At 53.0% G+C, this 27,720-nt stretch overlaps 2 protein-coding genes and 1 pseudogene across 2 annotated transcripts; 2 read left to right on the top strand and 1 right to left on the bottom strand.

The window, feature by feature from the left end:
* Positions 1-13,865: 13,865 nt before the first annotated feature.
* LOC106701257 (melanoma-associated antigen 10) lies at positions 13,866-14,660 on the bottom strand. The gene has a single exon (XM_014480929.1). The coding sequence runs from the start codon at positions 14,658-14,660 to the stop codon at positions 13,866-13,868; it is 795 nt and encodes a 264-aa protein (XP_014336415.1).
* Positions 14,661-20,164: 5,504 nt separating this feature from the next.
* Positions 20,165-21,323, top strand: LOC102282208 (protein EOLA1-like; annotated as a pseudogene).
* Positions 21,324-23,868: 2,545 nt separating this feature from the next.
* On the top strand, positions 23,869-25,916 carry LOC102281653 (melanoma-associated antigen 9). Its single transcript, XM_070366998.1, has 5 exons — positions 23,869-23,884; positions 24,541-24,663; positions 24,772-24,781; positions 24,876-24,994; positions 25,069-25,916. The coding sequence occupies exons 1-5, from the start codon at positions 23,869-23,871 to the stop codon at positions 25,914-25,916; spliced, it is 1,116 nt and encodes a 371-aa protein (XP_070223099.1).
* The last annotated feature ends 1,804 nt before the right edge of the window (positions 25,917-27,720 follow it).

Here is a 27,720-nt window from a genome sequence, read left to right as displayed (position 1 = left end):
TGAGGTGCTGGGACTGGACAGACGCCGGCCCCCGGCACAGTCAGTTCTCAACAAACCCCAGAGCAGCCCCACGGTGCTTCTGATTCTCCTTGTCCCCTTCCTTCCCTGGGCCAGCTTTTGTCACCTCAGAGGCATCATGTGGCACTGAGAAGAGGAAAGCGTGAGAAGTCGGAAGGTCAGGCCTTGGCATGGGGTGGGCGGGAAGGGCAGGGGCTCCAGAGGAATTAAGACCAGGGCTCTGAGCCCACCCCAGCCGTCACTAGCACGTGATCCTGCAAAGAGCCCAAGCCCCAAGGCCTCAGTTCTTCATCTTGGAGGTGAGCAGGTGTGAGGAGCCCTGTGTGTTCGGCTGCAGGATGTGCTCGAGGGATGCGACTGAGCTCACAGGGCCTGAAGGCCATAGACACTGTGATGGTGGGGCAGGAATCTCTCACACTGTTGCCCCCAGACACTCCTCCACTCTCAACTGGATGGGGTTGGCATCTTTGTGATCCAGGGCGTGTCAAACAATATGAACCTCAATAGGATGTGGAATAGCTAATCAGCCAAACAAGATGTTTCATAGATAAAACTATGTAACTTTTCCAGTTAGACCATTGTGGACCATAGTGCTAGTCCCTCGGTCGTGTCTGACTCTCTGTGACTCTGTGGACTGTAGCTCACCAGGCTCCTCTGTCCATGGAATTCTCCAGGCAAGAATACTGGATTGTCTGCCCTCCTCCAGGGGATCTTCCTGACCCAGGGATTGAACCCAGGTCTCCACATTGTGACCAGATTCTTTATTGTTTCAGCTACCAGGGAATGCCCATTTGCATTTAGAGGACCTGTTAAATTTGAGTGTGGAAGAATGTTCCAGCAGGACATGACAAGATGCTCCAGGAAATAGAACAAGAACCTCTCCTTGCCTCTATCCCCACTGATTTCCCATCCAAACCCTTACTTTCCATAACTTCAGCCCCAACCAATGTCAAGTCCTTGATTACAATGGCCAGTTACAGTCTAAAATTAAAAACTAATTAACACCTTGGGTTCTGGCTCCCTGGAACCAGGAAAGAGAGGGTCAGTCTATGGATTTCTGGGCATCACTTCAAGGGAGTGTGACCGGAGTTCTGCAGGTTTCCTAGCAGAAAGGGGGTAGAGAAAACTCCTACTTTGCCCCTGTGGTCAACAGCAATGTATAAGAGCCAGGACCCCTTCCTCCCCCAGAAAGAGATCCCTCTGGGGTTTAACCAAGGCACAAAAGGACGCCACACAGCAGTGTCCAATTTCGGTTTCTCCTCACCCCTAAGACACACTGCACATGATTTTGGCTCCTAGACAAACATCTCTCTAGGTGTGGGGGGTCTTCTGATTCCCCTAGGGTCCCCACTGCTAACACAAGGCCTTTCACGGAGAAGAGGCTCCATGAAGGTCTTGGGAATTAAGGAGCCAAGGAACAGGGGCTATTTGACTCAAATTAATTGTCTGCTATTTCCTTAGATATCCCAGGCAAATCCAAATAAACAGAGATCCCTTAGCTTTACAACATGACATGCAAAAAGTCTAAGAAGCAAGAATTCCAACTATCACTTTTTATTTTCTAATTCTTCCAACAACCAATGTGCTAAGTAAGTTCACATTTCCAAAACTGTTCTAATTCTAATTACATACTATGCTGTGCAGGACCATGAAATAAAATCAAGAGTCCCCAGTCTCTTTTATAAAACAGCAAAAACTCTTGTTCTTGAACTGGCTAAGTACAAACACACTGTGATCAACGTCACTGAATTGTTAGATACTGGAACGCACTGTATTCTTATTAAAAGCAATAACATTTGAAAAATTCCTAAGAAAACAGAGATGAGTCTCCATGTCATTGTAGAGAACAGGAACACAAAGACGCCACACACCGAGTTCCCCCAATGGGCTTGGGCTCTCACTGCTGAGAAGGCTGACTGGTCCCTCTTCAATCATGGAGGAAAGGATAAGCCTCCTTTCTTGTCCCCTAGGACAAGCTGCTGGACATGGGCCTGGAAGGAGCCTGGCTTCTGCTCTGGCTCAGGGTCCCTCTTCCTCCACCTTCAAGCCTCTGTGGGTGGGGTGGGTGGAAGGAGCTGACCCTTTCAACCCACTCTTTCCAGATACTCCAATACCTTAAACTTGCTGGTCTCCACATTGGCCTGGGGACCCCACAGGAACTTGTAGTGGGCAGGGTCGCTGTCAGGCACCTGCTGGTACTCCAGGTACACCTCCTGCACCCACACATGGGCCAGCAGCTTCGTGGGCTCCCCATAGATGTAGTGGTCCCTCCCAGGACACAATCCCATCCAGCAGAGTTCTGCCCAGACCTCCTCAGGGGCACAGTCTTCATACATGACGATCAGGCACAAGATCACCACCAGGAAACTGGCCTTGGGCAACCTCTGCCCATCCCGCAGCATCTCATTGAGGGTGAGACCCAGGGTGGGGACCAGGACATATCTGTGCTCATTGGGGTCCACCTCCTTCACCTCCAAGCCAAAGACCACCTGCAGGCTCTGCCCGGCTTGAAAGATTACCAGAGGGAAGTGGTCCTGGTAATCTTTAAGGACACTATTCAGCACTTTTGCCTTTGAGATCGGCTCCTTGGTGATATACCTGCTGAGCAGGAATCACACCAGCTCATTCATCTTCACCGTAGTGTATCTTGGAGTGAGGACCTGGCACATTCCTGGTCACACAAGGTGCCTGGCACTTCATCTTGCCTGCTGAGACTGTGCTCTTCGGATTGGCTCTCCAGAGTGGCAGCCAAGGCATGGAAGACGGGCAGACACCCAGAGAGCTCTGGGGGAGACTGGCTGTTGCAGCAGCAGCCACCTCCCCCAGGGTGCCCCGGACCAGGAGAGAGGAGAAGGAGGAAGCTGCATCTCCTTCCTCTACCTGCTCCTCCTCCTCCTCCATCTACTCCTCCTCCTCCACCTCCACCTCCACCTCCACCTCCTCCTCCTCCACCTCCTCCTCCTCCACCTCCTCCACCTCCTCCTCCACCTCCTCCTCCCTCCTCCTCCTCCTCCTCCTCCTCCTCCAGCTCCACGTCCTCCACCACCTCCTCCTCCTCCTCCAGCTCCACCTCCACCTCCGCCACCTCCACCTCCGCCACCTCCTCCTCCACCTCCTCCTCCACCTCCTCCTCCTCCAGCTCCACGTCCTCCACCACCTCCTCCTCCTCCTCCAGCTCCACCTCCACCTCCGCCACCTCCACCTCCGCCACCTCCTCCTCCGCCTCCTCCACCTGATCCAGCTCCACCTCAACCTCCAGCTCCACCTCCACCTCCACCTCCTCCCTCACCTCCACCTCCTCCTCCACCTCCACCTCCTCCAGCTCCAGCTCCAGCTCCACCTCCATCTTCACCTCCACAACGTCCTCCACCTTCACCTCCTGCACCTCCACCTCCTGCACCTCCTCCTCCTGCACCTCCTCCTCCTGCACCTCCACCTCCTGCACCTCCACCTCCTGCACCTCCTCCTCCTGCACCTCCACCACCTCCACCTCCACCTCCTGCACCTCCTCCTCCTGCACCTCCTCCTCCTGCACCTCCACCTCCTGCACCTCCTCCTCCTGCACCTCCTCCTCCTGCACCTCCACCTCCTGCACCTCCTCCTCCTGCACCTCCTCCTCCTGCACCTCCACCACCTCCACCTCCACCACCTCCACCTCCCCTTCCTCCTCCACTTGCTCCTCCTCCTCCACCTCCTCCACCTCCTCTTCTTCCTCCTCCACCTCCTCCACCTCCTCTTCTTCCTCCTCCACCTCCTCCACCTCCTCTTCTTCCTCCTCCTCCTCTTCACCCCAAAATAATTGTGCCTGTATCAGGTCCTCATTTGCTCTTGGATTCTGAAAGACTCTCTCAGGCTGGCGGAGCTCATGCATCCCAGGCATGATGACTAGGATCAAACCACAGAGAGGAGTGAGGCAGGGGGACAGATGGGGACCACGGGCCTGCAGGAGAGAGTGGGTGAGAATGGCCTTAACTGAGAAATGCACCCTGGGCGGTCTGATACAGGTCTCCTCTTAAGGGGTGCTCTTGGGCCTCACAGGGGTGCTCCTCCTGGGCAGGCTGTCCCCTGGCTACCCCAAGGAGGAAGGGCGGTGGCTCCCTAGGGTGCAGTCAGCAGAGCCCTGAGCTCTGGGGCTGACACGGTGGAGGGATTTGGGCTTTGTGGGGTCCCCTCTATTCTGGGATGGGGTAACCCTGGTGCATGATCACGGCACCCTTCTCACCTTGACTTCTGGCACTGCCTGGACCTCCTCTGCTCTCTGACCTCAAGACAAGGGCCTCAGAACTCCACCTTTGCCTCCTCGTTCCCGAAGCTCCTATGAGAGAAATGGAGGGATCACCTAGGGTGCACACTGTGGCAAAGCCCTAGGTCTTCTGTGCTTGTTGGAGGGATAGATTCTCTGAAGTCCCCCAGCTGTGGGGTGAGAGGTTCCCTAGGGGCTCCCTTGTAGTGCTCCCCTTTTCCCTGGCATGGCCTGGACCCTCCCCTTTGGGGGCTGCCCAGGGCCTCCTGTGGGTCCTAGGCAGGGGAGATGCTCCGTCTTCAGCTCCTCCTCACGTCCTGCCTGGCCTCCCAGCACTGACCACAGGGGCGGGTTCTGCTCAAGCCAGGGAGTCCAGCCTCTGCCGACCTGAAGCTTCTGCTGTCCACCTGAAAACCTCACCTCCCGAGGCCCCAACACTATAGGTGAATAAACTACTCACCCTGCTCACCCTGCTCTGGGGCCTCTGAGACCCCCAACAAGGGCTAGCAAATCTCCCTGCCTTGGGGTCCAATCGCCTCAGTCCTTTTTCGTGTGGAGTCTGGACTCCAGGCAGGACCAGGAATTTTCCTGTCCGCCACTTTGAGGCCCCGTCACTCTCACAAGGTCCCGAGTTGAGGCCCAGATGTCAGGATATGCTGCACGTGGTCTTCCCTCCTGGGGACAACCCGGGTCCCCTGTGTTCTGGGGTCCAGCTCCACTCACTCCTCCCTCAGGATCCTTACCTTCACTCCCGCTAAGACCTCGGCTCCATCCTCTCCCCAACTGAGGCCCTGCTCCTCACACCAGGGCCCCAATCTCTCTGAGACCCAGATGTCAGGAACTCCGCCTCCTGTACCAGGACCCCAGTCCGAGACGCGGGTGTCAGGAACTCCGCCTCCTGTACCAGGACCCCAGTCCGAGACGCGGGTGTCAGGAACTCCGCCTCCTGTACCAGGACCCCAGTCCGAGACGCGGGTGTCAGGAACTCCGCCTCCTGCACCAAGACCCCAGTCTGAGACCCGGATGTCAGGAACTCCGCCCCCTGTACCATGACCCCAGTCTGAGACCCGGATGTCAGGAACTCCGCCCACCGTACCGGGACCCCAGTCTGAGACCCGGATGTCAGGAACTCCGCCCACTGCACCGGGACCCCAGTCTGAGACCCGGATGTCAGGAACTCCGCCCCCTGTACCGGGACCCCAGTCTGAGACCAGGGTGTCAGGAAGTCAGACCATGCCTGTTGCGGTCATCGTATCCCAGGGTCTCTCAGGACCGACAGCAGGATGGGCTTTTCTGAGGTCTTTTCTCATTGGGGTCCAGGGTCCCCTCAGTCCTCCCTCAGGCACCTCACTTTGCCTCTAGTTAGGACCTGGGATTCTCTCCTCTCCCCAGACGAGGCCCTGTTCCTCTTAACCGGGGCCACAGTCTCTCTGAGACCCGAATTCCGAAAGTCAGGACCAGCCTAGAACACTAATTCCATACCAAGACCTCCCAGACCACCCGAATGTAGGGGGTGGGGGTCTGTGGGGTCCCCTCAGATTGGGGTCCAGGATCCCCCAAATACATCAGTGTATGCCCTTTGAGTCCCATGAGGACCTGCACCCTTCCCTCTGCCCACATGAGACCCCACCCCTTATCCTAGGTCCCCAGTCTCTCTGAGACCCTGATGTGGAAGTCAGGACACGCTGCCAAGTGCTCATCCCAACGCCAGGGATGCCCAGGGCTGGCAGCAGCAGCGTGAACTGTGGGGTCACCTGTGATCTCCCTCTGGGTCCTCATCCTGAGCCCTGGCAGGTCCTGGGATGCCAAACTCCTCGGCAGAGGCCAGACCCTCACACCAAGGGCCTCACTGCCCTGAGGCCCCAGGAGGAGGCTATGGACATTGCAGCAGGGCTCCAAGCCCAGGGCTTCTTAGTGGTTGAGGACGCCATGGGCTGAGATGATGTCCCGGGAGTCACTCAGCCTTCCCCGTGTTCTTCACCTTGACTCTCAGCTAGTCTGGGCACCACCCTCTGCCCACCTGACTTTGTTTCCCTTGAGACCCAGGCCCTGTCGAGCCAGCACACCTGAGAGGGAAACCGGGGTGGGGGACTCATTCCCACAACCCTGCCAGGGTCTCCCAAGGCTGAGAGCAGTGATGACCTGTATGTCCTGGGGCCTCAGAGCCCCTTGTCCCCAGGGTTCTACCTTAACTCCTAGCATGGCTGGGCTCTTTCACTCTGCTGACCTGAACCCGAAGTCTGTGACCCAGGCCCTCACTTCTCTCTCAGAGGAATCAGTAACGTCACATCCGGACGCCATGCCCCATGGTCCCCTATGGCTGTCAGGAAGGCAGCACATGCATTCCCTGGGAACCCTCAGTCTCCTCTGGTCCACACCTCGAGTCTCCGCAGGACGTGGGGCCCTCCCTCTGCCCATCTGAGACTGCACCCCACAGACCAAACCTCTGGCTCCCCGAGTTCACTGAGGAAGTGGGCTTGGTGGAGGGGTTCTTAGACTGACAGCCTGGCCCGGGGTCCCCAGTAATGGTGGAGTTGCATTCTATGAGACCCTCTGTTCCGGGGTGTTGTCCTCACTCAGGAGGGGGCCTCCTTCTCCCTTGAGAGAAGGCTGCAGTCCCAGCACAGATGCTGGATGGAAGGCAGCTGCACCCATAGTAAACACGTGAAAGTGAAAGTGAAGTCGCTCAGTCGTGTCCGACTCTTTGTGACCCCATGGACTGTAGCCTACCAGGCTCCTCTTTCCATGGGATTTCCCAGGGAAGAGTACTGCGGTGGATTGCCATTTCCTTCTCCAGGGGATCTTCCCGACCCAGGGATCGAACCCAGGTCTCCCGCATTATAGACAGACGCTCTACCGTCTGAGCCACCAGGGAAGCCGTGGTGTTTACTAAACTTGATTGTGTGGTGGTTATTGTCAAAGCTGGGAAATGGACTCACATTGTGCTTTGCGTGTGGGGGGAGAGGTGACGCTTTGTGAGTAATAAATCGTTGAACCAGGAAAGAATTCTTAATCTGTAGGTGTCCTCTAGTCCCATTAGGTGTTCCTACTTTTCAGTCAGGGAAAGCAAGGGAATTTGAAATTAGAAAAGTACGACAATATATAGATGCCAACTTTATTTTTTTTTAATTTATTTTAATTGGAGGCTAATTACTTTACAATATCATATTGGTTTTGCCATACATCAACATGAATCCAACTTCAAAAAACTGAAACAAGCAGAAAAGGATTCTGAGCTGCAGAATGGTTTCCAGAGTGTCATGTGGATGCTGTATCTGAGCCAGAAGAGACAGCATCGCCCATGGGATGTTTAAAATTTCACTCACGCTGAAAACTGTTTCTTCCTGAAATCTGGAAGCATCACATGGGTGAATGACACTACAATTGCAGTGAGGTTTACTCCACTAGAAGAGAAGCCTCACTAGCAAGAAGGGATGGAGTTCAAACAAAAATCTTGCCATGTTGATATGATACATTTATAAATGGTGAAATGATTACTGACACAGTATTAGCTACCACCTCCATCCTATCACATTTCTTTTCTGTGGTGAGAATGTAGAAGTTCTACTCTCTTTGCAACAATCAAGTATTTGACAAAGAATTGTGAGCTATAAGAATCCTGCTGTACAGTGGATCCCAAAACTTGTTAGTAGTATAAGTGGGGGCTAGTACCCTATGAACAATCTCTCCCTATTTCCCCATCCCCTAATTCTTGGTGAACACCACTCTCTTCTCTGTTTATCTGACCATTTTACTTTTTAAATTTATTTTTATTTATTTTTTAATTTTTGGCCTTGCTGCTCAGCATGTGGGATCTTAACTCCCCAACCAGGGATCAAATCCATGCTCCCTGCATTGGAAGTGCAGACTCTTAGCCACTGGACTGCCAGGGAAGTCCCAGTTTGTCCTTTTTAGACTCCACATATAAGTGATAACAAATCGTATTTATCTTTTTCTGTCTCCCTTATTTTACTTAGCATAATGCCCTCAAACTCTTTCCAAGTTGTTGTAAATGGCAGGATTTCCTTCTCTCACATGGCTGTATATTGAATACGTCACATCTTCTTTATCCATTCATCCGACAGACACTTAGGTTGTATCCATATTTTGTATATTGTGACCAATGCTGCAATAAATGTAGGGGTGAAGATATATCTTTTCCATATTCTATTTTCATTTCCTTCTGAATATACACTCAGAAGTGGAATTCCTGGATCATATGGTAGCTTTCTTGATTGTATTCTTTGATGCACATAGGTTTTTGTTTTTTTAATGAGGTCCAATTTATCTATTTTTTTATTTTTATTTCTTGGCTCTGTTTTTGGTGTCATATCCATGAAATCATTACCATCAAAGTATTTCTAGAGATATAAATAAACACAGGATAGGAAGTACACATATAATTCTTTGCTCTGACCACCAAGAGGTCCGAGAATCAATGACCCTTCAGTACCAGTGAACACACTTAGTGTACAGATGTAGTTTTGTCAATATCATACGACAATAAAAGGAACAAGGGCTCCACGGAAAAATTGATGATTCTAGAATTGGGACGGGAAAGATGGAAAATGAGCCTGGAGCATCTTTGTAGGGTGTGGAAAAAAAAGTGCTCAAAAAATTTCAAAAAAGGAAGCAAGGTTTTCAGGGGTATGACAAAGGTATATACAAAGGGAGCTGACACGAAGAGCTCCCAATGGCCAATCTGAACAATTTTAAAATAAAAATATATAAAGTTGTATTGGATTTTAACCCAAAGTGTAATATAAATACCATGAGTCCATACTGAGAAAAATAAATGATTTCTTAATTACACAAACAAGGATGGACAAATCTCCCACCGAGAAAGATTCCAGTTTATGCAGACACTCCCACTTCTAGAAAGTGGAGCACAACTCCCCACCCCTGAAGCAAGACTTTCTTCCAAAGAGGACAGGATGGAAAGGGGGCATAAAACAATCACTTTATTGCACAGACACATGACAAGCACTACCTCAGCCAGATGATCAATGAGAGTGTCATCAGTGATCAATTGTGCTAATAGTATATACACTTGATATGATGTGATGAGAATGGGATTTAACATCTGTAATATTCCTCCCCCAAACTCATAATCCCAGACTAGGCACCAGTAAAATATCAGACAAATGCTAATCAAGGGACATTGTACAAAACATCTACTGAGTACTCCTCAAAACTGTCAAGATCATCGAAAATAAAGAAATGTTAAAGCTAAGAGGAACCCAAGGAGACATTACAACTAAATGTTAGGATCCTGGAGCAGGTAAAACCTATAGAAATCTGAATAAAGCATGGGCTTTAGTTCACAATAAATAATGCATCAATACTTACTCATTAATTGTAATAAGTGTATTGTATTAAGGTAAGATACTAGGAACAGCAGAAACGGGGTGAGGGCATATGATTCTGCTATTTTCACAAATATTATTCAAATCTTAAAGGGTCACAAAGGAAAAGGTCAAAATAAAGTCTATTGACAGTGTCAATGAAAAAGACAAGGAAACTCTGGGCAAAACATGCTGAGTACGTTAAAAAAGGAAACAAAAAGGAAACCAAACACAAGCACACAGAACCTGTAAGTGTGAAACAACCCTTGCTACATTAGCTTCAGCTTTTCCTCTCCCTTAACCTCCAATCCCATATAATATACTAACCGGGCCTCTTCCACCACAGAAACATCTCTGGATCCACTTTTTTCTCAAGCCCCACAAACACTGCCCTGATCCAACCTCATAGATGTTTTGCCTGGATGTGGCAAAAGCCACCAACCAAGGCCAGGTGTAGACCTGGAACCCTGTACTTGCTCAAAAACTGCTTTAAGACGTCTGCCAGTATTATTTGCCACAGAAGTCTGTCAAGATCCAGGCAGGGGTAAGTGTCTTGCCAAGGATACAAGGGTCCAGAGCAAACTTTTACCTTGGTGTACGTCTCAGCGTGCTCAAGTCGCTCAGTCGTGTCTGACTCTTTGCAACCCCATGGACTGTAGACCCTCCAGGCTCCTCTGTCTATGGGATTTCCCAGGCAAGAATACTGGAATGGGCTGCCATTTCCTCCTCCAGAGTATCTTCCCACCCAGGGGTCGAACTTGCATCTCCCACATTGCAGGCAGATTCTTTAACGCTGAGCCTCCAGGGAAGCCGTGAGGAAACACAGGGGCTTCACAAAGGAGCAGAACATTCACTGAGAATCATTAAGCCAGGGGTGGCACCTGTCCAATCTGTGATGCCCTGGGCAAGATCAGCTTGGGAACATGGTCGTGTGTTTCTACACAGAGGCTACTGCTGAAGATGCTGGATACTGGAAATGACCTCCATATAAGTTGGTTGTGGGGAGCAGTTTGGGCACCCTAGCAGCCAAAGGCCTGAGGTTCTTATGTACCCAGAGCAAGATCCCAACCACACCTAGCAGTCATATCCAATAAGGTGCATGAGGAGTACCTGTTATGAAGGTGTCATGTATCCATCCTGGAGTGGCCCCCGGGGCTGTGGTCCTGGAATTGGCCCCAGAGCACGGATGTCCTCATGGAGACCGAGGCAGCAGCTCACCTGCAGAGGCATCTGCTCCCCTCTCCCTCTCCCAGCCAGGTCAGATGGGATCTCTAGAGGCTTGCTGCTTCCACCTCTATGGGGCGGCTGACCCTCTTTGCAGCCTGCACCCCTGGGACCTGGTTACTTTCCAAATCCTCATTGGAGTCTGGGGCCTCTTGCACCTAGGAGAGCATCCAGGATACCAACCCTGCCATCTGCTAGAGCCTGTCCTCTGCTCAAACAGCCTGACTAGCTCCTAGCTGGCTCTGTGGATGGCTCATAAGATACCCCTCTGTCTCTCACACTCAGGCTCAAAAGCTAGGACCTCACAGTCACATTCACAAGACCCCGAGTTTCCTCCAACACGTGGGATTCCACAAGGAATGGTCTGATACACCTCAGGATCATAGACATGTGCCCTGCACTTCTATGGCAATGAATACTACTGACCCACCACAAGGAGATCACCCAGACACTGTGTCAAGTCCTGTTGGCTCCACCTGAAGCACTGTGGAAGGGGATGCTGCCCTGGGACTTCCAGATAAAGATACACACATGAGGTCATCAGGACCAGGGCCTAAGCGGCTCTGAGTGGGGGGCAGGCAGGACAAATCCCAAGCCCAGGTTCTGGGGAAGGGGGGTGCTGTGGGCAGCAGAAGTGGGTGGCCTCGGGCTGGACCTCACAAGGAGGATGCCCCCAACCCCAACAGGGAACTTTGGCAGCTGGCTGCTGCCCTCCTGATGGAGACTGAGCACAGCCCCAAGGGGGCTGACAGTGTGGTTCAGGGGGGGCAGCAGGGGTGTGACTGTGGGTGTGGTGGGAGGAATTCCTGCAGCCAGCTCCCTGTGGGGCAGCCTCTCTCAAAGGTCAGAAGTGCAGGACTTTAGTCTCTGGGAGAGGAACCACACTCGGAGTGGTTTGTGTCTGTGTGTTGCCCTAGCTTGAGGATTAACCCCTGGGTGCCTATGTTCCTTCAAAACAAATGGTCCTGACAAAAATACTTCTGCTTAAAATTCATTGGCCATGGTTCATCACATGACCCTTCCTAAGTGAAGAGGCCTGGCAAGGTCGTGTCCCCATGTGTGCAGGGAGAGAGGAAGACAAAGGTGACTGAACACCTGACATCTCTTCAATCCCACACTTCCAAGCAAATGCTCAACAAAGAACAGTGGTTAGAATTTATGACGACAAAATCTCCTTTGTTTTGGGGAGGAGAGTCTGAGCAGGTCACATGGGTCTTGAAATTCTCCACCTTTTCCAAGTGTCCACTGACTACCTGGCAGGTGCCACATATGTGAGCAGAATCACATCTCCTGTTCCCATTGTTTCTGGCACTCAGCACGGAAAGCTGCCCCTTCAGCCCCCTGCACCCATCTGCACCCCCTACCACAGTGACCTCACCACCTCATTAGGCCTGGAAGTCGCTCCTGCCTTTTGATGCCAGGCACAGCCTTAACCTGTAAATCCTCTGCTGCCTCCACACTTCTCAACCTGCCTGAACCCAGGGACGCTGGCAGATGTTACATCTTTACTGGCGCGTACTTATTTCTAGTGTTATTCAGATCCAGAGTCTGTCCCTCTCTCCACAGGAAACTGTTTTGTTTTCAAGACACCTCAGAAAATCGGCAGGTCAATAGGAAACAGAATAGAAAACCAGTCAAAATTGCTGCTCTGAGTGTTTTCCTCTTGGAGGATATATTATTCAATTTGGGCATTGTGTGTGTTTGGGGGTGGGGAGCAGTGTCTTTCCCAGCTGTGAAACTTATTCCCAGGATTCCAGACACCCAGCATGTCCTGTCCACATTTGCAGCTTCTCCTCACACATTTCTTCCCACTGAAATCTAGACCATGCTCACAAGTGGCTGAAATACAGTCCAGATGACCAAATAAATTGTCATTTCAGTATACTTGGTAATCAGCTTTCCCAGGGCAGAGAGGATGGCTAGCCAAGGGAATACAGGGAAATACTTCAAAGAGCAAGATTCGCATTTCTTCAGGATTTGTAGCAGATGGGGGGTGGTAGAAAACACCTCCTTTGCCCCTGTGGTCAACAGCAACGCTTCAGGAGCCAGGAAGGACCCCTTCCTTCCTGCCTCAGAAAGAGGTTTCTCTGGGCTTTATCCAAGATGCAAAAGGACACCTCACAGCAATGATCCATTTCAGACTTTCCCATCAACCTCATGGCACACTGCCTGTAAGTCTGAGGGCTGCCACCAACCAGCCTCATCACAATCACCTCCCACAGAAGGAACCCAGTTTCTCAAAGCCCCAAACCACCCTGGCTCAGGCACTGACACTTGAGTGCTCCTCCTGGAGCCCCACCACCCCTTCCGGTGTTGCCTTGTTCCGTGGGACTAGGGGACATCTCTCCACCTTCCTTGTGTGACTGTGGCTCTGAGACCATTGCTCGAGGTGGGGGTGTCCTGCTTCTCCTAGTGTCCCCACTGCTAACATGGCCTTTCATGGAGCAGAAGCTCCATAAAGGTCTTCGGAATAAATGAGCCAGTGAGCAGGGGGCTCAGATGAACTGTCTGCTACTTCCTTAAATAACCCAGGCAAATCCAAATAAACAGAGATAATTTAGTTTTTGAGAATGATACACAAGAAGGACAGAAGCATGAATTCACTATGATTACTTTTATCATCTAATTCTTCCCCCATCAATACGGCTGCTCAGTAAGTTCACATTTCCAAAACAGTCCTAATTCCAATTCCACTGTATCCTGTTCAGGACCACAAAACAAGATGGAAGAGTTCCCAACTGCTTTTACAAAATAGCAAAACTCTTGTTCTTGAACTGGGTAAGCACAAACACATTGTGATCAACTTCATTCACAAAGCTGAGACACTGAACTTTATTTAGCCTTCCATTACAACAATTCAAGTTTGACAATTTTCTAAAGGAAACAGAGATGAATCTGCCTGTCATCATAAAGAACAGGAACCCAAAGACGCTACACAATGGCTCCCCCAACTGGCCCAGGCCCTCAGTTCTGAGAAGGCTGAATGCTCCCTCTTCAATCGCAAAGGGAAGGATTACCCTGGCTGCCGCTCTGGCTCAGGCCTCCTTGTCCTTCTCCTTTATAGCCTCTGTAGACTGGAGTGGGAAGGCCCTCCAAGCCCTTTGTCTGACCCTGAGCACAAATGCCATGACTTGCTGTTTGCTGGTCTCCGCATAGGCCCGGGGACCCCACAGGAACTCGTAGTGAGCAGGGTCACTGTCAGGCACCTGCCGGTACTCCAGGTACCCCTCCCGCACCCACACTTGGGTCAGCAGCTCCCTGGGCTCCCCAAAGATGGAGTGCTCCCTCCCAACACACACCCCCATCCTGCTGAGTGCTCCCCAGACCACTTCCTCAGGGGCGGGGTCTCCATTCCTCATGATCAGGCTGAGGACCAGCACCAGGAGACCAGTCTTGGGCAGGCCCCGCCCATTGCTCTGCATTGCATCACAGGTGAGGCCCAGGGCAGGGATCATACCATAGGTGTCCTTCCTGGGGTATACCCCCCTCACCTCCACACCAAAGACCAGCTGCAGGCACTCCAAGGCTAGTCTGAAGACCACCGGGAAGTGCTCCTGGTTGTCCTTGAGGACCTTCTTCAGCATTTCTGCCTGGGAGGTCAGCTCCTTGGCTCGATACTTGAGGAGCAGGAAGTTCATCAGGTTAGTTATCATCTCCTTCAGAGCTTGCAGGGGCAAGGCCTCCCCAGGGGCTGAGGAGGACACTGTGGAAGAGGAGGCCGAGGGGGATGCAGCCTTCCCCACCTCAGCCCCCAAGAGCTGCACCTCCACCGGGCCCTGGGCCTCGCCTGGGTCTTGAAGGTCTTCTTTGAGTTTGCTCAGCTCACTCATCTCCACCAAGAGCACGATGCCTGTGATCAAACCCCAGACAGGCGTGAGACAGGGGGACAGATGGGGACCACGGGGCTTAGGGGAGGAGGGGGTGGGAATGGCCTGGGCTGAGAACCCCACTGCCCCTGTGGTCAGTGCACAGAGGCCAGACGGGACATGAGGAGCAGCTGAGGACCAAGCATCTCCCCAGCCCAGAACCCACGGGAGGCCTTGGGCGGTCTGATACAGGCCACTTACAGGTCTCCCCTTGAGGGTTCACTCAGACCTCACAGGGGCACTCATCCTGGGCGGCCAGTCCCTTGGCTACCTGAAGGAAGAAGTGAAGTGGCTCCCCAGGGTGCAGTCAGCACAGCCTGAGATTTCTGGCACTGACAAAGCAGGGCGATTAGGGCCTTCTGGGGTCTCCTCTGTTCTGGGATAGGGAACCCCACTCAGGAAACCCTCCTCACCTTCACTCCTGGTACTGCCTGGACCTCCTCTGCTCTCTGACCTCAGGACACGGGCCTCAGACTTCCGCCTCAGCCTCCTGGTTCCTGGAGCTCCTGTGAGAGAAATGATCAGGACACCTTGGGGGTAGAGTGTGGCACAGCCCTGGGCCTTTTGTGCTTGGAGGAGTGGATTCTGTGAGGTCTCCCCAGTTGTGGCGTGGGAGGTCCCCTCAGGGCTCCCTTGTAGTTCTCCCCTTTCCCTTGGCACGGCCTGGACCTTCCCCTTTGGGGGCCTGTAGGGTAACTCAGAACAAGACCCGAGTCTGTACAGAAAGTGCTGAGGGGCCCCACATTTGGCCACACCTGCTCAGGGCCTCCCGGGGGTTCTAGGCTGGGGAGATGCTTGGTCCTCAGCTGCTCCTCATGTCCCGCCTGGCCTCCAAGAACTGACCACGGGGCAGGCATCTGCTCAGTCCGGGCAGTCCAGCCTCTGCCAACCTGAAGCCTCCACCCTCCACCCGAAAACCTCACATCCTGAGGTCCCTAAGCCAGACAGAGGTCAAGAAACTGCTCACCCCACTCTGGGCCCTCCAAAACCCTCTTGCAATGGTCAAGATCCCTCCCCGTTGGGGTCTAACAGCCTCAGTCCATCCTCACATGGAGCCTGGACTCCAGGCAGCACCCAGGGCTGTCCCATCTGCCATTTTGAGACCTCGCCACTTTCACAAGGCCTCCAGTCTCTCTGAGACCCTATTGTTAGGAAGTCAGACAGGCCAAGTGTGCTCTCCCCGCAGTCTCCCAGGGCCAACTACAGGGGCAGGGATTTGTGGGGTTCTGTCGGTCCTCACTCAGGGTCCCCCCAGTCCTCCTGCAGGTACCTCACCTTGCCTCCGCACAGGACCTGGATTCTCACCTCTCCGCAACTGAAGCCCCACCCCTTATTCCAAGACCCCAGTCTCTTGAGGACCCGGATGTCAGGAGGTCAGCGCATGCCTGTTGCGCTCATCCTGACCCAACGGTTGCCCTGGACTGACAACAGAGATGGGCTTCTCTGAGGTCTCCTCTGATTGGGGACCAGGGTCCTCTAGTCCCTCCTCAGGGTCCTCAATTTGACACCCCGCAGGACCTGGGAATCGGCCCCCCTGAGGCCCTGCCCCATATGCGAGGTCCCCAGTCTGAGACCCAGATGTCAGGAAGTGCGACCCTGCATGTTGGGCTCATCCTACCCCAGGGTCTCCAAGGGCCAATAGCAGCTACAGGCTTCTTTGAGGTCTCCTCTGACTGGGGTCCAGGATCCTCTCAGTCGTCCCTGAGGGTCTTCATCTTGAAACCCTGGAGGAGCTGGACTTCTTCCCTCTGCTCACCTGAGGCTACATCCCTTTTCCCAGGTCCCCAGTTTGTCTGAGACCCAGATGTCAGGAAATGCAGCATGTGCTCATACACCGTCTGTGCTCCCTGAGCCTTGATGTGAGGGTCCCGCCTCTGTTCAACACAAAGGGCATCCCCGGATCTGCCAGGGCTCAAGATGAGGTCCTTGAGGGAGGATATAAGGAACCCCACAGATCCCTGACCCTGCTGTCAGCCCTGGGCCGCCCTGGTGGTAAGATGAGCACTTGGCAGCCTGTTCTGACTTCGCATCTGTGTATCAGAGACATTAGGCAACTGTTAGAAGGGGCAGAGCCTCAGATGGGCAGAGGGAAAGATCTTAGTTCTTTTGAGAGTCAAGGTAAGGACTCTGAGGAAGGATTGAGCGGACCTTGGGCCCAAGAGCAGAGTGGCCTCTGGGAGGACATAGGGCGGATGAGCACATGCTGTATTTCCTGACATTCGGGTCTCAGAGAGACTGGGGTACTGTTGGAGGGAGTGAAATTCTTGACATTCCGGGTCTCAGAGAGACTGGGGTCCTGGTATAAGGGCTGGGGCCTTAGTAGGGGACAGGAGAGAATCCGAAGTCCTACCTGGAGACAAGGTGAGGTCCTGAGGGAGGACTGAGGGGACCCCAAGGGAGGACTGACAGAAGCCCACAGATCCCCGCCCCTGTTGTCCGCGCTGGGAGCCCCTGGGGTGAGAAGGCACACTAGGCCTGTCCTGACTTCCTGACATCAAGGTCTATGAGAGACTGGGGACCTGGTGTGAGGAGCAGTGGCTCAGGTGGGGAGAGGACAAAGCCCAGGTGAGTTGGCTCTTCCCATCAGGTGGCCAAAGTATTGGAGCCTCAGCTTTAGCATCAGTCCTTCCAATGGATATTCAGGGTTGATTTCCTTTAGGGTTGACTGGCTTGATCTCCTTGCTGTCCAAGGGGCTCTCAAGAGTCTTCTCCAGTGCTACAGTAGTACTATTTTATACATAGTAGTGTGCATCTGTTAATCCCAAACTCCTAATTTATCCCTTTCCCTGCTTTTCCCCTTTGGTAACCATAATTTTGTTTTCAGTCTTTCTGATTTGTAAATAATTTCATTTGCATCACCTTTTTAGATTGCACCTATAAGTCTTACCATAGAATATTTGTCTTTCTCTTTCTGACTTATTTCACTTAATATGATACTCTCTAGGTCCATCCTCAGAGAAGGCAATGGCAACCCACTCCAGTACTCTTGCCTGGAAAATCCCATGGGCACAGGAGCCCGGTAGGCTGCAGTCCATGGGGTCATGAAGTCAGACATGACTGAGCCATTTCAGTTTCACTTTTCACTTTCATGCATTGGAGAAGGAAATGGCAACCCACTCCAGTGTTCTTGCCTGGAGAATCCTGGGGATGGGGGAGCCTGGTGGGCTGCCGTCTCTGGGGTTGCACAGAGTCGGACACGACTGAAGCGACTTAGCAGCAGCAGCAGGTCCATTCATGTTGCCACAAACGGTATTACTTCGTTATTTTTCATGGCTGAGTAGTATTCCTGTGTTGTGTGTGTGTGTGTGTGTGTGTGTGTGTGTGTGTGTGTGTGTCTGTGCGTGGGTGTATACCACATCTTCTTTATACAGTCATCTGTCAATGGACATTTAGGTTGCTTCCATATCTTGTCTGTTGTAAATAATGCTACAATGAATGTTGGTGTGCATGTATCTTTTCACATTAGAGTTCCTGTCTATCTAGGTATATATTCAGGAATGGGACTGCTGGATCATATGGTAGTTCTTTTTGTAGTTGTTTAAGGAACCTCCATACTGTTCTTCATATTGAGTGTACCAACTTACATTTCCACCAACAGTGTACGAGGGTTCCCTTTTCTCTGCTCCCTCTCCAACATTTATTCTTCATAGGATTTTTGATGATGACCATTCTGACCAGTATAAGGTGATACTTCATTGGAGTTTTGATTTGCATTTGTCTAATAATTAAGAATGTTGAGCATCTTTTCATGTGCCTGTTGGCATTCTGTGTCATCTTTAGAGAAAGGGTCTTCTTTGGAGAAAAGTTTTCATGTCAGGGTCACACAGGCTGGGTGGCTCAAACTACAAACCATGTTGGTTCAGGAGGCCAGCAGCCAATGTGGAGGTGTCAACTGACATTGGCTTTTGTGAGGGCTGTGGAGAGAGTCTGTCCCATCTCTCCCCTCTCACTTCCGGGGCATTGCTGGCCATGGTGGGTGTGCCTGGGCTTGGGCTTCCTCTTCACCTGGAGTTGTCTTGTGTGCCTGTCTGTCTCTAAATGTGTCATTTGTATGGGGACAGCCATTCTGTTAGAGGAGGGTCCATCCTAATGAACTCACTGGACTTCCATCAGCTCTGTGAAGACCTTTCCTTTGTCTGTAAGGTCACGCTGAGGTACTTGGGACTGAGGCTCCAGCACCTGAACTTGAGGGGACACAATGTGACTCCTCACACCCTACAAACACTCTGAGGTAGGAACACACTGGAATGTTCCAAGGATGGAAGGATGGCCTTCATAGCTATTGTGGGTGAATCCAGGGGCAAGGAGAGCAGGCTGCCAGGGTAGGAGGCAGATCATGTGGGACCTCGTGGGCCTGTGAGAACTGTGGCTCTGCTGTGCTTGGGGAAGAGAAGGCCCAGGATGCCCTATGCTGGGTGCCTCTGAGACTACGTCCCCATCCTCATAGTCTCGTGGAAACGGAAGCTCCCTGCTAGAGGTGCTGAGAATCTACTGAGGTTCAGGCCAGCGGCTCTGCTCCCCTGCCATCACCCCACTCCAGTAAACAGGGACGCCCTTCCAGGTACAAGGAAAGAAGTGAGGAAGGAGGTGCATGTGATCAAGTCCCCTGCAGTAATGGGCTATCTCTCTATCCCTGGCACCTCCTCAGCCATGGAAAGATGTGAGAGTAACATAGTGGGTTATTTGAGGTTTGAATTCTGTAATCCCTGCATGGTGCCATTCCAGGCCTTAGCAGTGACACAGAGTGCACCCGTCCCAGTAGTTCCTGCTCTCCTTCGTTCTTTCTCTAGGCTCTAGGTGGGGGCTGGGGCATCTGCTGACAGTGGAGGCAGTGGTGTGGGAAGGGCTGCAAGGAACGTGGTTCCCAAAGGCATGGGGAAGACACCTGGCAGGGCCGTCCAGGGCCAAGGCCAGATTGGTTTGCACGGATCTGTGCTCAGCAGGCCTGGGCTAAGATGGGGATTCTGCAGAGCATGGGCAGGGATGGGGCCAGGGAGTTGAGGGGTGGGGTGGGGGCAGTGTTTGGGCCGGGGGAAGCCAAGCCCAGGACTGTGTCTGTCTGTGCTGAAAGAGGACCACAGCCCTGCCACTGGGCTGTGAAGCCTAGGGGCTTGCCCTCCTGCCTCACTGCTCCCAGGGTTTAAGGGCCCTCTGTCTTGGAACTCACCACATGCCTCTCTCCCACTGCCCCGCCCTCCTTCTTGACCTCCCCACAGACTGCATGTGATGGATGGGTCCTCTGGGTTGCCAACCCCTGTCAACGGACAGTGTGGAGATGGATGGAAGGAGCCAGCCCTCTGTGACCCATCCCCTCCCCCATATTCTGTATTAGCAGGCTTGGAGGATGCTCGGACATGTGGAGCTGATGTCTGGCCCAGGGCTGTGAGCTTGGAGGCTGCTGTGTCAGGCTCCTGGCCTTTGTGGTTCTGTGTTTCCACACCCACGTGAGGTCCTGGGAGCCCTGGGAGATGAAGTTCGGCTGTCTGTCCTTCCGACAGCCTTACGGTGTCAAGACCGTGGAGATGTGGTGGTGGCCCGTGCTATGTGGACCCAGCACTCTACCCTGGCTGTCCACATTGGGCACTGGGACTGGGAGGATGTGGACTGGCAAGAGCTGCTAGAGCAGAGGCTGGGGATGAGCCCTGTCCAGATCCAGGCCTTGCTGCGAGATAGGGAAAAGTTCGGCCACGGAGTGATCGCTGGCAAGTGACACCCTGCCCCGCGCTGCCCACATGGCCCCTGGTGCTGCCCTGGATCTCAGCCAGCTTGTGGTCATTTGTTTTCTGTTGAACCGGTTGGTAGGGGGAGGAGGGGTGGGGCTGAGGTTTCTTCAGAGGGGCAGCGAGGGTCCCTGGGCTTGGAAATGGTGGCCTGAGGTGTCTGACCCCCACTCTGGGCCTCAGTCCCCATTTGTGCTCTGAAAGGCAGAGGCATATCCGGGTCTGCCTGTGGCACTTGCCTCTGTGTGTGGGGGGGGGGGGTGTGCCCAGCAGAGACCATAAGAGGTAGAACAGCACCCAGTCTGGGTTCCCCAGCCCTAATGCCTGCAGCCGGGCCTGAGCAAGTCCCCTGACTCCACAGGAGTGAGGCCCCACAGCAACTTCTGTCTGCTGGTGAATCGCTTGGGGACCTGATGTCTGTAGGCTCCCCGCTGGTGCCCCCCTGTTCTGTCCCTGAAGCCTGCAGTGGGCAGACTGAGAGGTGCCCATGGCCTGGTGGGTTCATGGAGCACCAGGCCTCTCCCTTTCATTTCACTCCCTCCCTTGCTTGGCCTTACCCCGAGTTCCCTTTGCTGAGGTGAATCCGCCTGAAATGCTCAGCCAGAGGACCCAGTTCACTCTGGGTCTCTTCTGTGATGCAGTCTTAGTCTCTAGCAGGCATGACTTTGAATCGCCTTGTTCTCCTTCTGTGTCCTGTCTTTGCACACAGGTCTCGTGGATGGGGGTCACTTTGCTGTGCCCAGAAAACCTAGGTTGTGATGAGGTGGAGGAGCTGGAGAATCAAGCCATGCTGCCCGACCTGCAATGGAAGTGCCTGACTGCGCTTGCCGACCCTCGCTGGCTGCTACAGCCGGTCCTGGGGAGGGCCAGGAAGGACATCTTCCAGGTGGACATCCCAAGCACCTGACCCACTTTGGTCAGGAGGCCTCTCCAGACTGGGCTCTCGAGAGGAAGGTGACCGAGAGACCAGCTCATGGTGACACCATCTGGTCGCCACCATGCCCTGGACATGCTGGTCTGGTTCGGTCTGAATCCGCCCCACCCTGCAGTGAGCTGCCCACTTGGTGCGGGGCTGGGGGCCAGGACTCTGGGCTCAGCAAGAGTCTCCAGGACTGTACCTTTACAAAAAGATGTCACCACTCGTTTTGGCCCTGCTGGGTCTTTGTGCTTGAGAGAAATGTGTTGTTAAGAAACCGGTTAGTGCTTTTCCCTCTCTGTTCTGGTCCAAATTCCCCGATATTGGAACAGTGTCCAGGGGACCGATGGGGAATGCCGGGGGTGAGGCTGCGTGTCAGCAGCTGGCTAGGCCTCCAGCACATGGAGAGGCCCGCAGGCCCAGAAACCAGCCGTGGTCTGTCCTTGCAGGTGACCCTTGCCCTGCTGAAAAGTGTCCCTTGGCTCACAAAGCATGTGTGTTGGACACAGTGCCTGGCTGCTCCATATCCAAAGTTAGGCTCCTAAATACAGCTGTGGGGGCAGAGCAACAAGGGCTGGTGTTCACCTTGTGGAAACTTGTACTTGTGTTTGGATTTGAAGTCATGTTTTTGCAAGGCCCTTGGTGAGTGGGGTGACCCTGCTTTCCAGCGGGCCTCTTGCGGTTGCCCCTGGATCAGGGTCTGGAGAGGCTCAGCTGCTGATCAGAAACTTGTGGCATCATCAGCGGACCCAGGAGGAGCCCATTCTGCTTCAGGGTGCATGACTCATGGAAGGTGACACCCCCATGGTCAGGAGCCAGACCGGGTCTTCTGCTGTGTGGCAGGCAAGGAGCAGGGACCAGCCCATCTTGGGCTGGCCTCAGCGCATGGCTCCGGAGCCACACTCTTGGCCGAATGTGTGAAATGCTACTGCTTCAGATGAAAAGGTACCATGGGGACTGGACTGAGGCCTGCCTGGGGCGTGGGCTTCCAGCCTCATCGGGCTCACCCAGTGCCATGTGTGAGTAGCATGGACAGACAGAAAGAACACAGACTTGCAGTTCTCATTCAATACTTTATTTATTCCCATGGAGTTTTGCTGTACTTTATTAGAGCTAGAAATACATATTTTTATTACAAGAGAGTGCTTTTGAGTGTCACTAGGGACCTGGCGGCTCAAGGATTGGGATTGTCCTTAAACTGCTTACAGAGGGCACACTTGTAAACTGAGGAATCCTCCTGCTCATCCACCTCAGGGGCCTCATTTGGGGCCACAACTGAAATGACAACCATCACAATGGAATAATAGATGTACATAGTCATCACCAAACCATAACCTGGGTACTCTGTGGGGCTCTAGGGCAGTTCCCCTGCGCCATCCCTTCCTGCAGTAGCTGGGGTACAGACGTGGCATTGCTGGACATGCCCTCTCCACTGGGCCCACCCTGCTCACTAGGGAGATGGTTTGCCCTGGCCCCCTCAGCTACACTGCTCATAGACCAAAGGCCACAGAACACAAATGAGCACCAGCCAAGCATTCTGTGAGCTGTTTGGATTCCTTTCTGGGCCTTCTTGTCAGCCTCTTGGGTGGACTCATTGTGATGGAATTTAGGAGTCTGGTCACCACAGCTTGCTTCTTTCTCTTTGGGGTCGCTGTTGCACTGGTGGAGGGCTAAGCACTTATTCTGGGGTCACCTTTCCTCCAGATGTCCTGCAGGAGGAGAGGTGTCTCTCTGAAACTTGGAGTTCCGATAGATCTGAAAGGAAATGAATCACTTTAGCCACTGTGTGGGAGAATAGCAATTCCTCACTGCCCTCCTCCCCACCACGTCTTGACCTTGCCTAAATATGGAGATACAGTCTCTTCATTCCTGGCAGCTTATGAGGCCTTAGTGAGTGTGCTCCCTAGAGGTCCCTCAGGGTCAGCCTTCCTTGAAGTGTTACTGGCTCTCCCTGATTTCAAGTGGCCCCTCAGGGTCTGGAGTCACCCCTATGGACCCTTTGTAAGGGGGTTGGTGGAACATGACAGGTCCTGCTTTCTCCTCTTTCCTTAACCACCCTCTCACGAGAAAAAAGTTCTCCTGGGAAATGAAACCAGTCCAGCACTCAGCTTGTCTAGTCTAGTCTCCCCAGAAGGGCTTTCTACATTACCATCATCCTCTTCTTCCCCACAGAGTGACCCGAAGGTCAGATTTTCCTGAACCCATCCAGGTTCAGTTCGCAGATGAAAGTCTTGATGCTGTCTGTCTTGAAGATCCTGTCTGCGCCCCTGCACTGCAGGACCTCTGTCTGGAAGAGATCTGCTTTGATGACCACCATGTCTCCCTCGTCATTCCAGTGCAGAGGTGACGGCCGCATCCTCCACCATCACCCAGAGCTTCTAGGGAAGGACAGCCTGAGGACGGCATTGTTCTCATCCTCGTTGGCCGTTTCTGGGTTTGGGCCCTGTGGTGGCAGGTTGTCTTGGGCTCTCGGGTTGGTCACCCTTCTTCTCCAAAGCCACCCCTGAGAATCCACGTTTGGATCCAGGGAGGAATCATGGCGGTCCCCTGCTGTGGGCTCCCCATCAGTTGATGGGGCCAGTGGGGCTGCAAGCGCCTCGTGGGAAGCCAGTCTACCTCAGGAGCATTCTCTACCCAAGCAGTGAATGCTCAGGGCAGAAGGGCCTCAGACCAGGGTCTCAGTTTCCAATATTGTCTGGAGATTCTAGAATCTGGGTCGTGGGCCAGGCAGCCAATTAAGTAGTCCCTTCCTTACTTGTTTCATGATGTCACAGAGGTCATGTGGAGAGGCAGCTCTGGCCCAGTGTAGGGGAGGGGAAAGGGGATGGAGATGGGATCCATAGCTTGTCTCTTATCTGAAAGTACAGAAAAGTATGTTTCAGGTTGCCTGTAAAGGCTCCCATCTGCTGCCAGGTGCTTGCTTCAGGGGGCCAGGCCTTGGATGGGTTGACACACCTGCCCCTGGCTCCACTCCCCTCCATACCAACCGGCAGGCCTGTGGTTGGCTTCTGCTGAAAGGCCAGGCCCTGGTGAGTCCTGGTTCAGCTACCACTGAGAGAGACCGCAGGGGTCAGATGGGCCCCTAATGACTGTCCCTTCCATAAGATGGGGTCCATAGCAGGCTGATTGGCCTAGCCTGATTTGGTGGTTCTATCCCTTCACCCCCTGTACCCGGCCTTGCCCCTCTTCTGGCTTTGGTCTCTTGCAGCTGGTGCTGCCGATGGTAGGTCCTACTCAGATGACCCCAAAGTAAAGTCCCGATGGGACTACCTACCCCAGATCTGGGGGGACCTCACAGAGTCAACCCCTCATACCAGCACTGAAGGCCGAGGTCTGTGCCACAGTCTACCCCCGGGGTGCCCCCTCCATTTGTCTCACGGGGGCTCCAGGAACCAGGAGGCAAAAGTGGAGGTCTGAGGTCTGTGTTCTGAGGTCACAGGAGTGCCAAGGTGAGGTGGGTGTCCTGAGTGTGCACAGGGGCTCCCCATCCCAGAACAGAGAGGACCTCAAAAGGCCCTAATCCCCCCACCTTGTCAGGCCCAGAACCTCAGGCTGTACTGGCTGCAGCCTGAGCCGGAATTTCTCTTTCTCGTTTGACAGGGGACTGACCACCAAGGAGGAGCGCCCCTGTAACGCCCAAGAGCAGCCCTCAAGGAAGACCAGTAAGTGGACTCAGTCAAAGCCACCCATGGAGCATCTCAAAACTGAGACCATTTACACTCTCTCTCTTTCCCAGGTCAGTGGTCTCCATTTGCCCCCTGCCACAGCCACACTGGGCACAAGACCCCAGTCATCATGCCTGTGGTCCCGACGAATGAGCTCTGCACTTCTGAGGAAGACCTTCAGGGCCAAATCCAGGCCGAGGGCCCAGTGGAGGCGCAGCTCCTGGGGGCTGAGGCGGAGGATGCCTCAACCCCTCTGGCCTCCTTCCCTCCAGTCTCATCTTCCTCTGCCGCTGGAGATGCGGAGATCTTGCTCAAGCAGGCTCTGAATGGGATGACGACTCAGCTACTGGAGTTCCTGCTCCTCAAGTATGGCACCAAGGAGCCGATTTTCCAGGCTGAAATGCTGAATACAGTCCTCAGGGATAACCAGGCCCACTTCCCAGTGGTCTTCCGTAAAGCCACACAGTGCCTGCGGCTGGCCTTTGGCCTGGATATGAAAGAGGTGGACCACAGAGAGCACATCTATGTCATGGTCCCCGTCCTGGGCCTCACCCTCAATGAGATGCAGACGGATGAGCAGAGCATACCAAAGGCTGGCCTCCTGGTGACGGTCCTGAGCCTGATTCTCCTAGCAGGGGACCGGGTCAGTGAGGAGAACATCTGGGGAGCACTCAGCAGGATGGGGGTATTTGCTGGGATAAAGCACTGCATCTATGGGGAGCCCAAGGAGCTGCTGACCCAAGTGTGGGTGCGGGCGGGGTACCTGCAGTACCGGCAGGTGCCTTACAGCCACCCTGCTCATTACGAGTTCCTGTGGGGTCCCCGGGCCTATGCAGAGACCAGCAAGCAGAAAGTCAAGGACTATCTGCACAGGGTCAATGGAAGGGGTCCCAGGTTCTTCCCACCCCGGTGGGCATAGGTGTGAGGGAGGAGGAAGAGGGGCCCTGAGCCAGAACAGCAGCCAGGCTCCTTTCAGGCCCACATCCAGCAGCTTGTCCTGGGGGTAGGAAGGGAGGCTGATGCTTCCCTCTGTGTTTGAAGAGGGAGCATTCAGCCTTCTCAGTCGTGACGGCTGGGAGAGTTGGGGGAACTGGTGTGTAGCATCTTTGGCTTCCTGTTCTCTACAGTAACATGGAGATCCACTTCTGTTTCCTTTAGAAATTTTTCAAATGTTATTCCTTTTAAAAGAAGGCCTAACGAGCTTCAGTGTCCAATTATGTTAGTAGCGTTGATCACAGTGTGTTTGTGCTCACCAGTTCAAGAACACGAGTTTTGCTGTTTTGTAAAAGTGATTGTGAACTCTTTATTTTATTTTGTGATCCAGAACAAGATTACATGGACTTGGAATATAACTATTTTGGAAATATGATACTACTTAGTAAGAATTAGGAAATAAAATGTATTTGAGGTGAGTTCCTCTGTACTTCCTGTCTGTCATTTTATACAGCTAAACTATCTCTGTTCAACTGGATTTTTTCAAGTTATTTTTTAAGAAAGCACAAAAAGCCTGATCCGACTTAATAAGTGCCCCGCTCTGGCTCACTTATTCCACAAACCTTCATGGAACTTGTCCTCTCTGGAAGGCCCTGTGTTAGCAGTGGGCACACTAGAAGCAGGACACCCCAACACCTAGAGTGATAATCTAAGAGCTGCAGTCACATGAGGAAGGTGGAGAAACGTCCCCTAATTCCTCAGAAGACGGCAACTCGGTGCATGGCAGTGAGGTCCAGGAGGAGCACTTGAGTGTTGATGCTTAAGGGCGGTGTGGGGATTTGGGAAGCTGGGTTCATCCTGTGAGAGCTGATGGTAATGAACCTGGGTGGTGGCAGCAGCCAGAGTTATACACAGTGTTTTATGGGTGAGAAGAAAATCTGAAATGGGACATACACATTAGAAGATCGTCTTCTGGCCTAGATAAAATTCCTGGGGCAGGAAGGGATGTTACACTGTGGTCAGAAACAGTTAGACACCTGTTTATGCTGCTTGATCTAGGTACACCAAAAATTTGCAAAATGGGGAGTGGTGAGTGGACTTTGGTTTGCTGCACAATCTACTCAGTCTTGGAGAATATAGTTGAAGACGTCTTGCTAAGCACCCCCAAACTTTTGGTAGGCTTTTAATGGAGTGTCTTCTTTGAAACTGGTGGCTGTGCACTTAACCTAATGGATGAGCTTATCCAGGTGGTCAGGCCCTAAAGCCATAGATGAGGAGGGGTTATGGAAACCACAGTGGCAAAATCTGCACTGAACTTGAATTCACACACCTCAGCATTCTCCTTGGAGGTGGAAAGTGCGGCATTGTGCATATCCTAGCTAGATTTTATGAATAAAACTCCCACTGCCCTTGTTCTCTCACTGTCACTTGCCTGATACCTGCCCTCATGAAGCTCATGGCTGTCGGGGAGCCTACGGGCACCTTGCAGGTGCTCAGGCAAGTCCCATCGTGTGGAGGCAGCCGGCCTCCCAGGGGAGACTGTGTCTGGCATCAGGAGGCAGGGGCACATCCTCAGCTCACTGAGACTGTGGGCAGCATCACTGCAGAGGGAAGGGCAGAAAGAGCACTGGAGGGAGCTGGGGGGACCCCTCCCTGACGTTCACAAGAGCCTTGGAAACTAAATCAGATCTTGCATTTGAAAGTGGCAACACAGAGTAGTGACTAGAAACAGTTGGAGAGATTCAAGTCACGTTTGGCTTTCTCAAAAACTCCTCAACACATGAAGGGAA

This window comes from Bos mutus, unplaced genomic scaffold (genome assembly GCF_027580195.1).
Source record: "Bos mutus isolate GX-2022 unplaced genomic scaffold, NWIPB_WYAK_1.1 CTG457, whole genome shotgun sequence".
In the NCBI taxonomy this organism is placed as follows: domain Eukaryota; kingdom Metazoa; phylum Chordata; class Mammalia; order Artiodactyla; family Bovidae; genus Bos; species Bos mutus.
The sequence above is the reverse complement of the archived record's forward strand: the minus strand, read 5'-3'. Positions and strand labels throughout refer to the sequence as shown.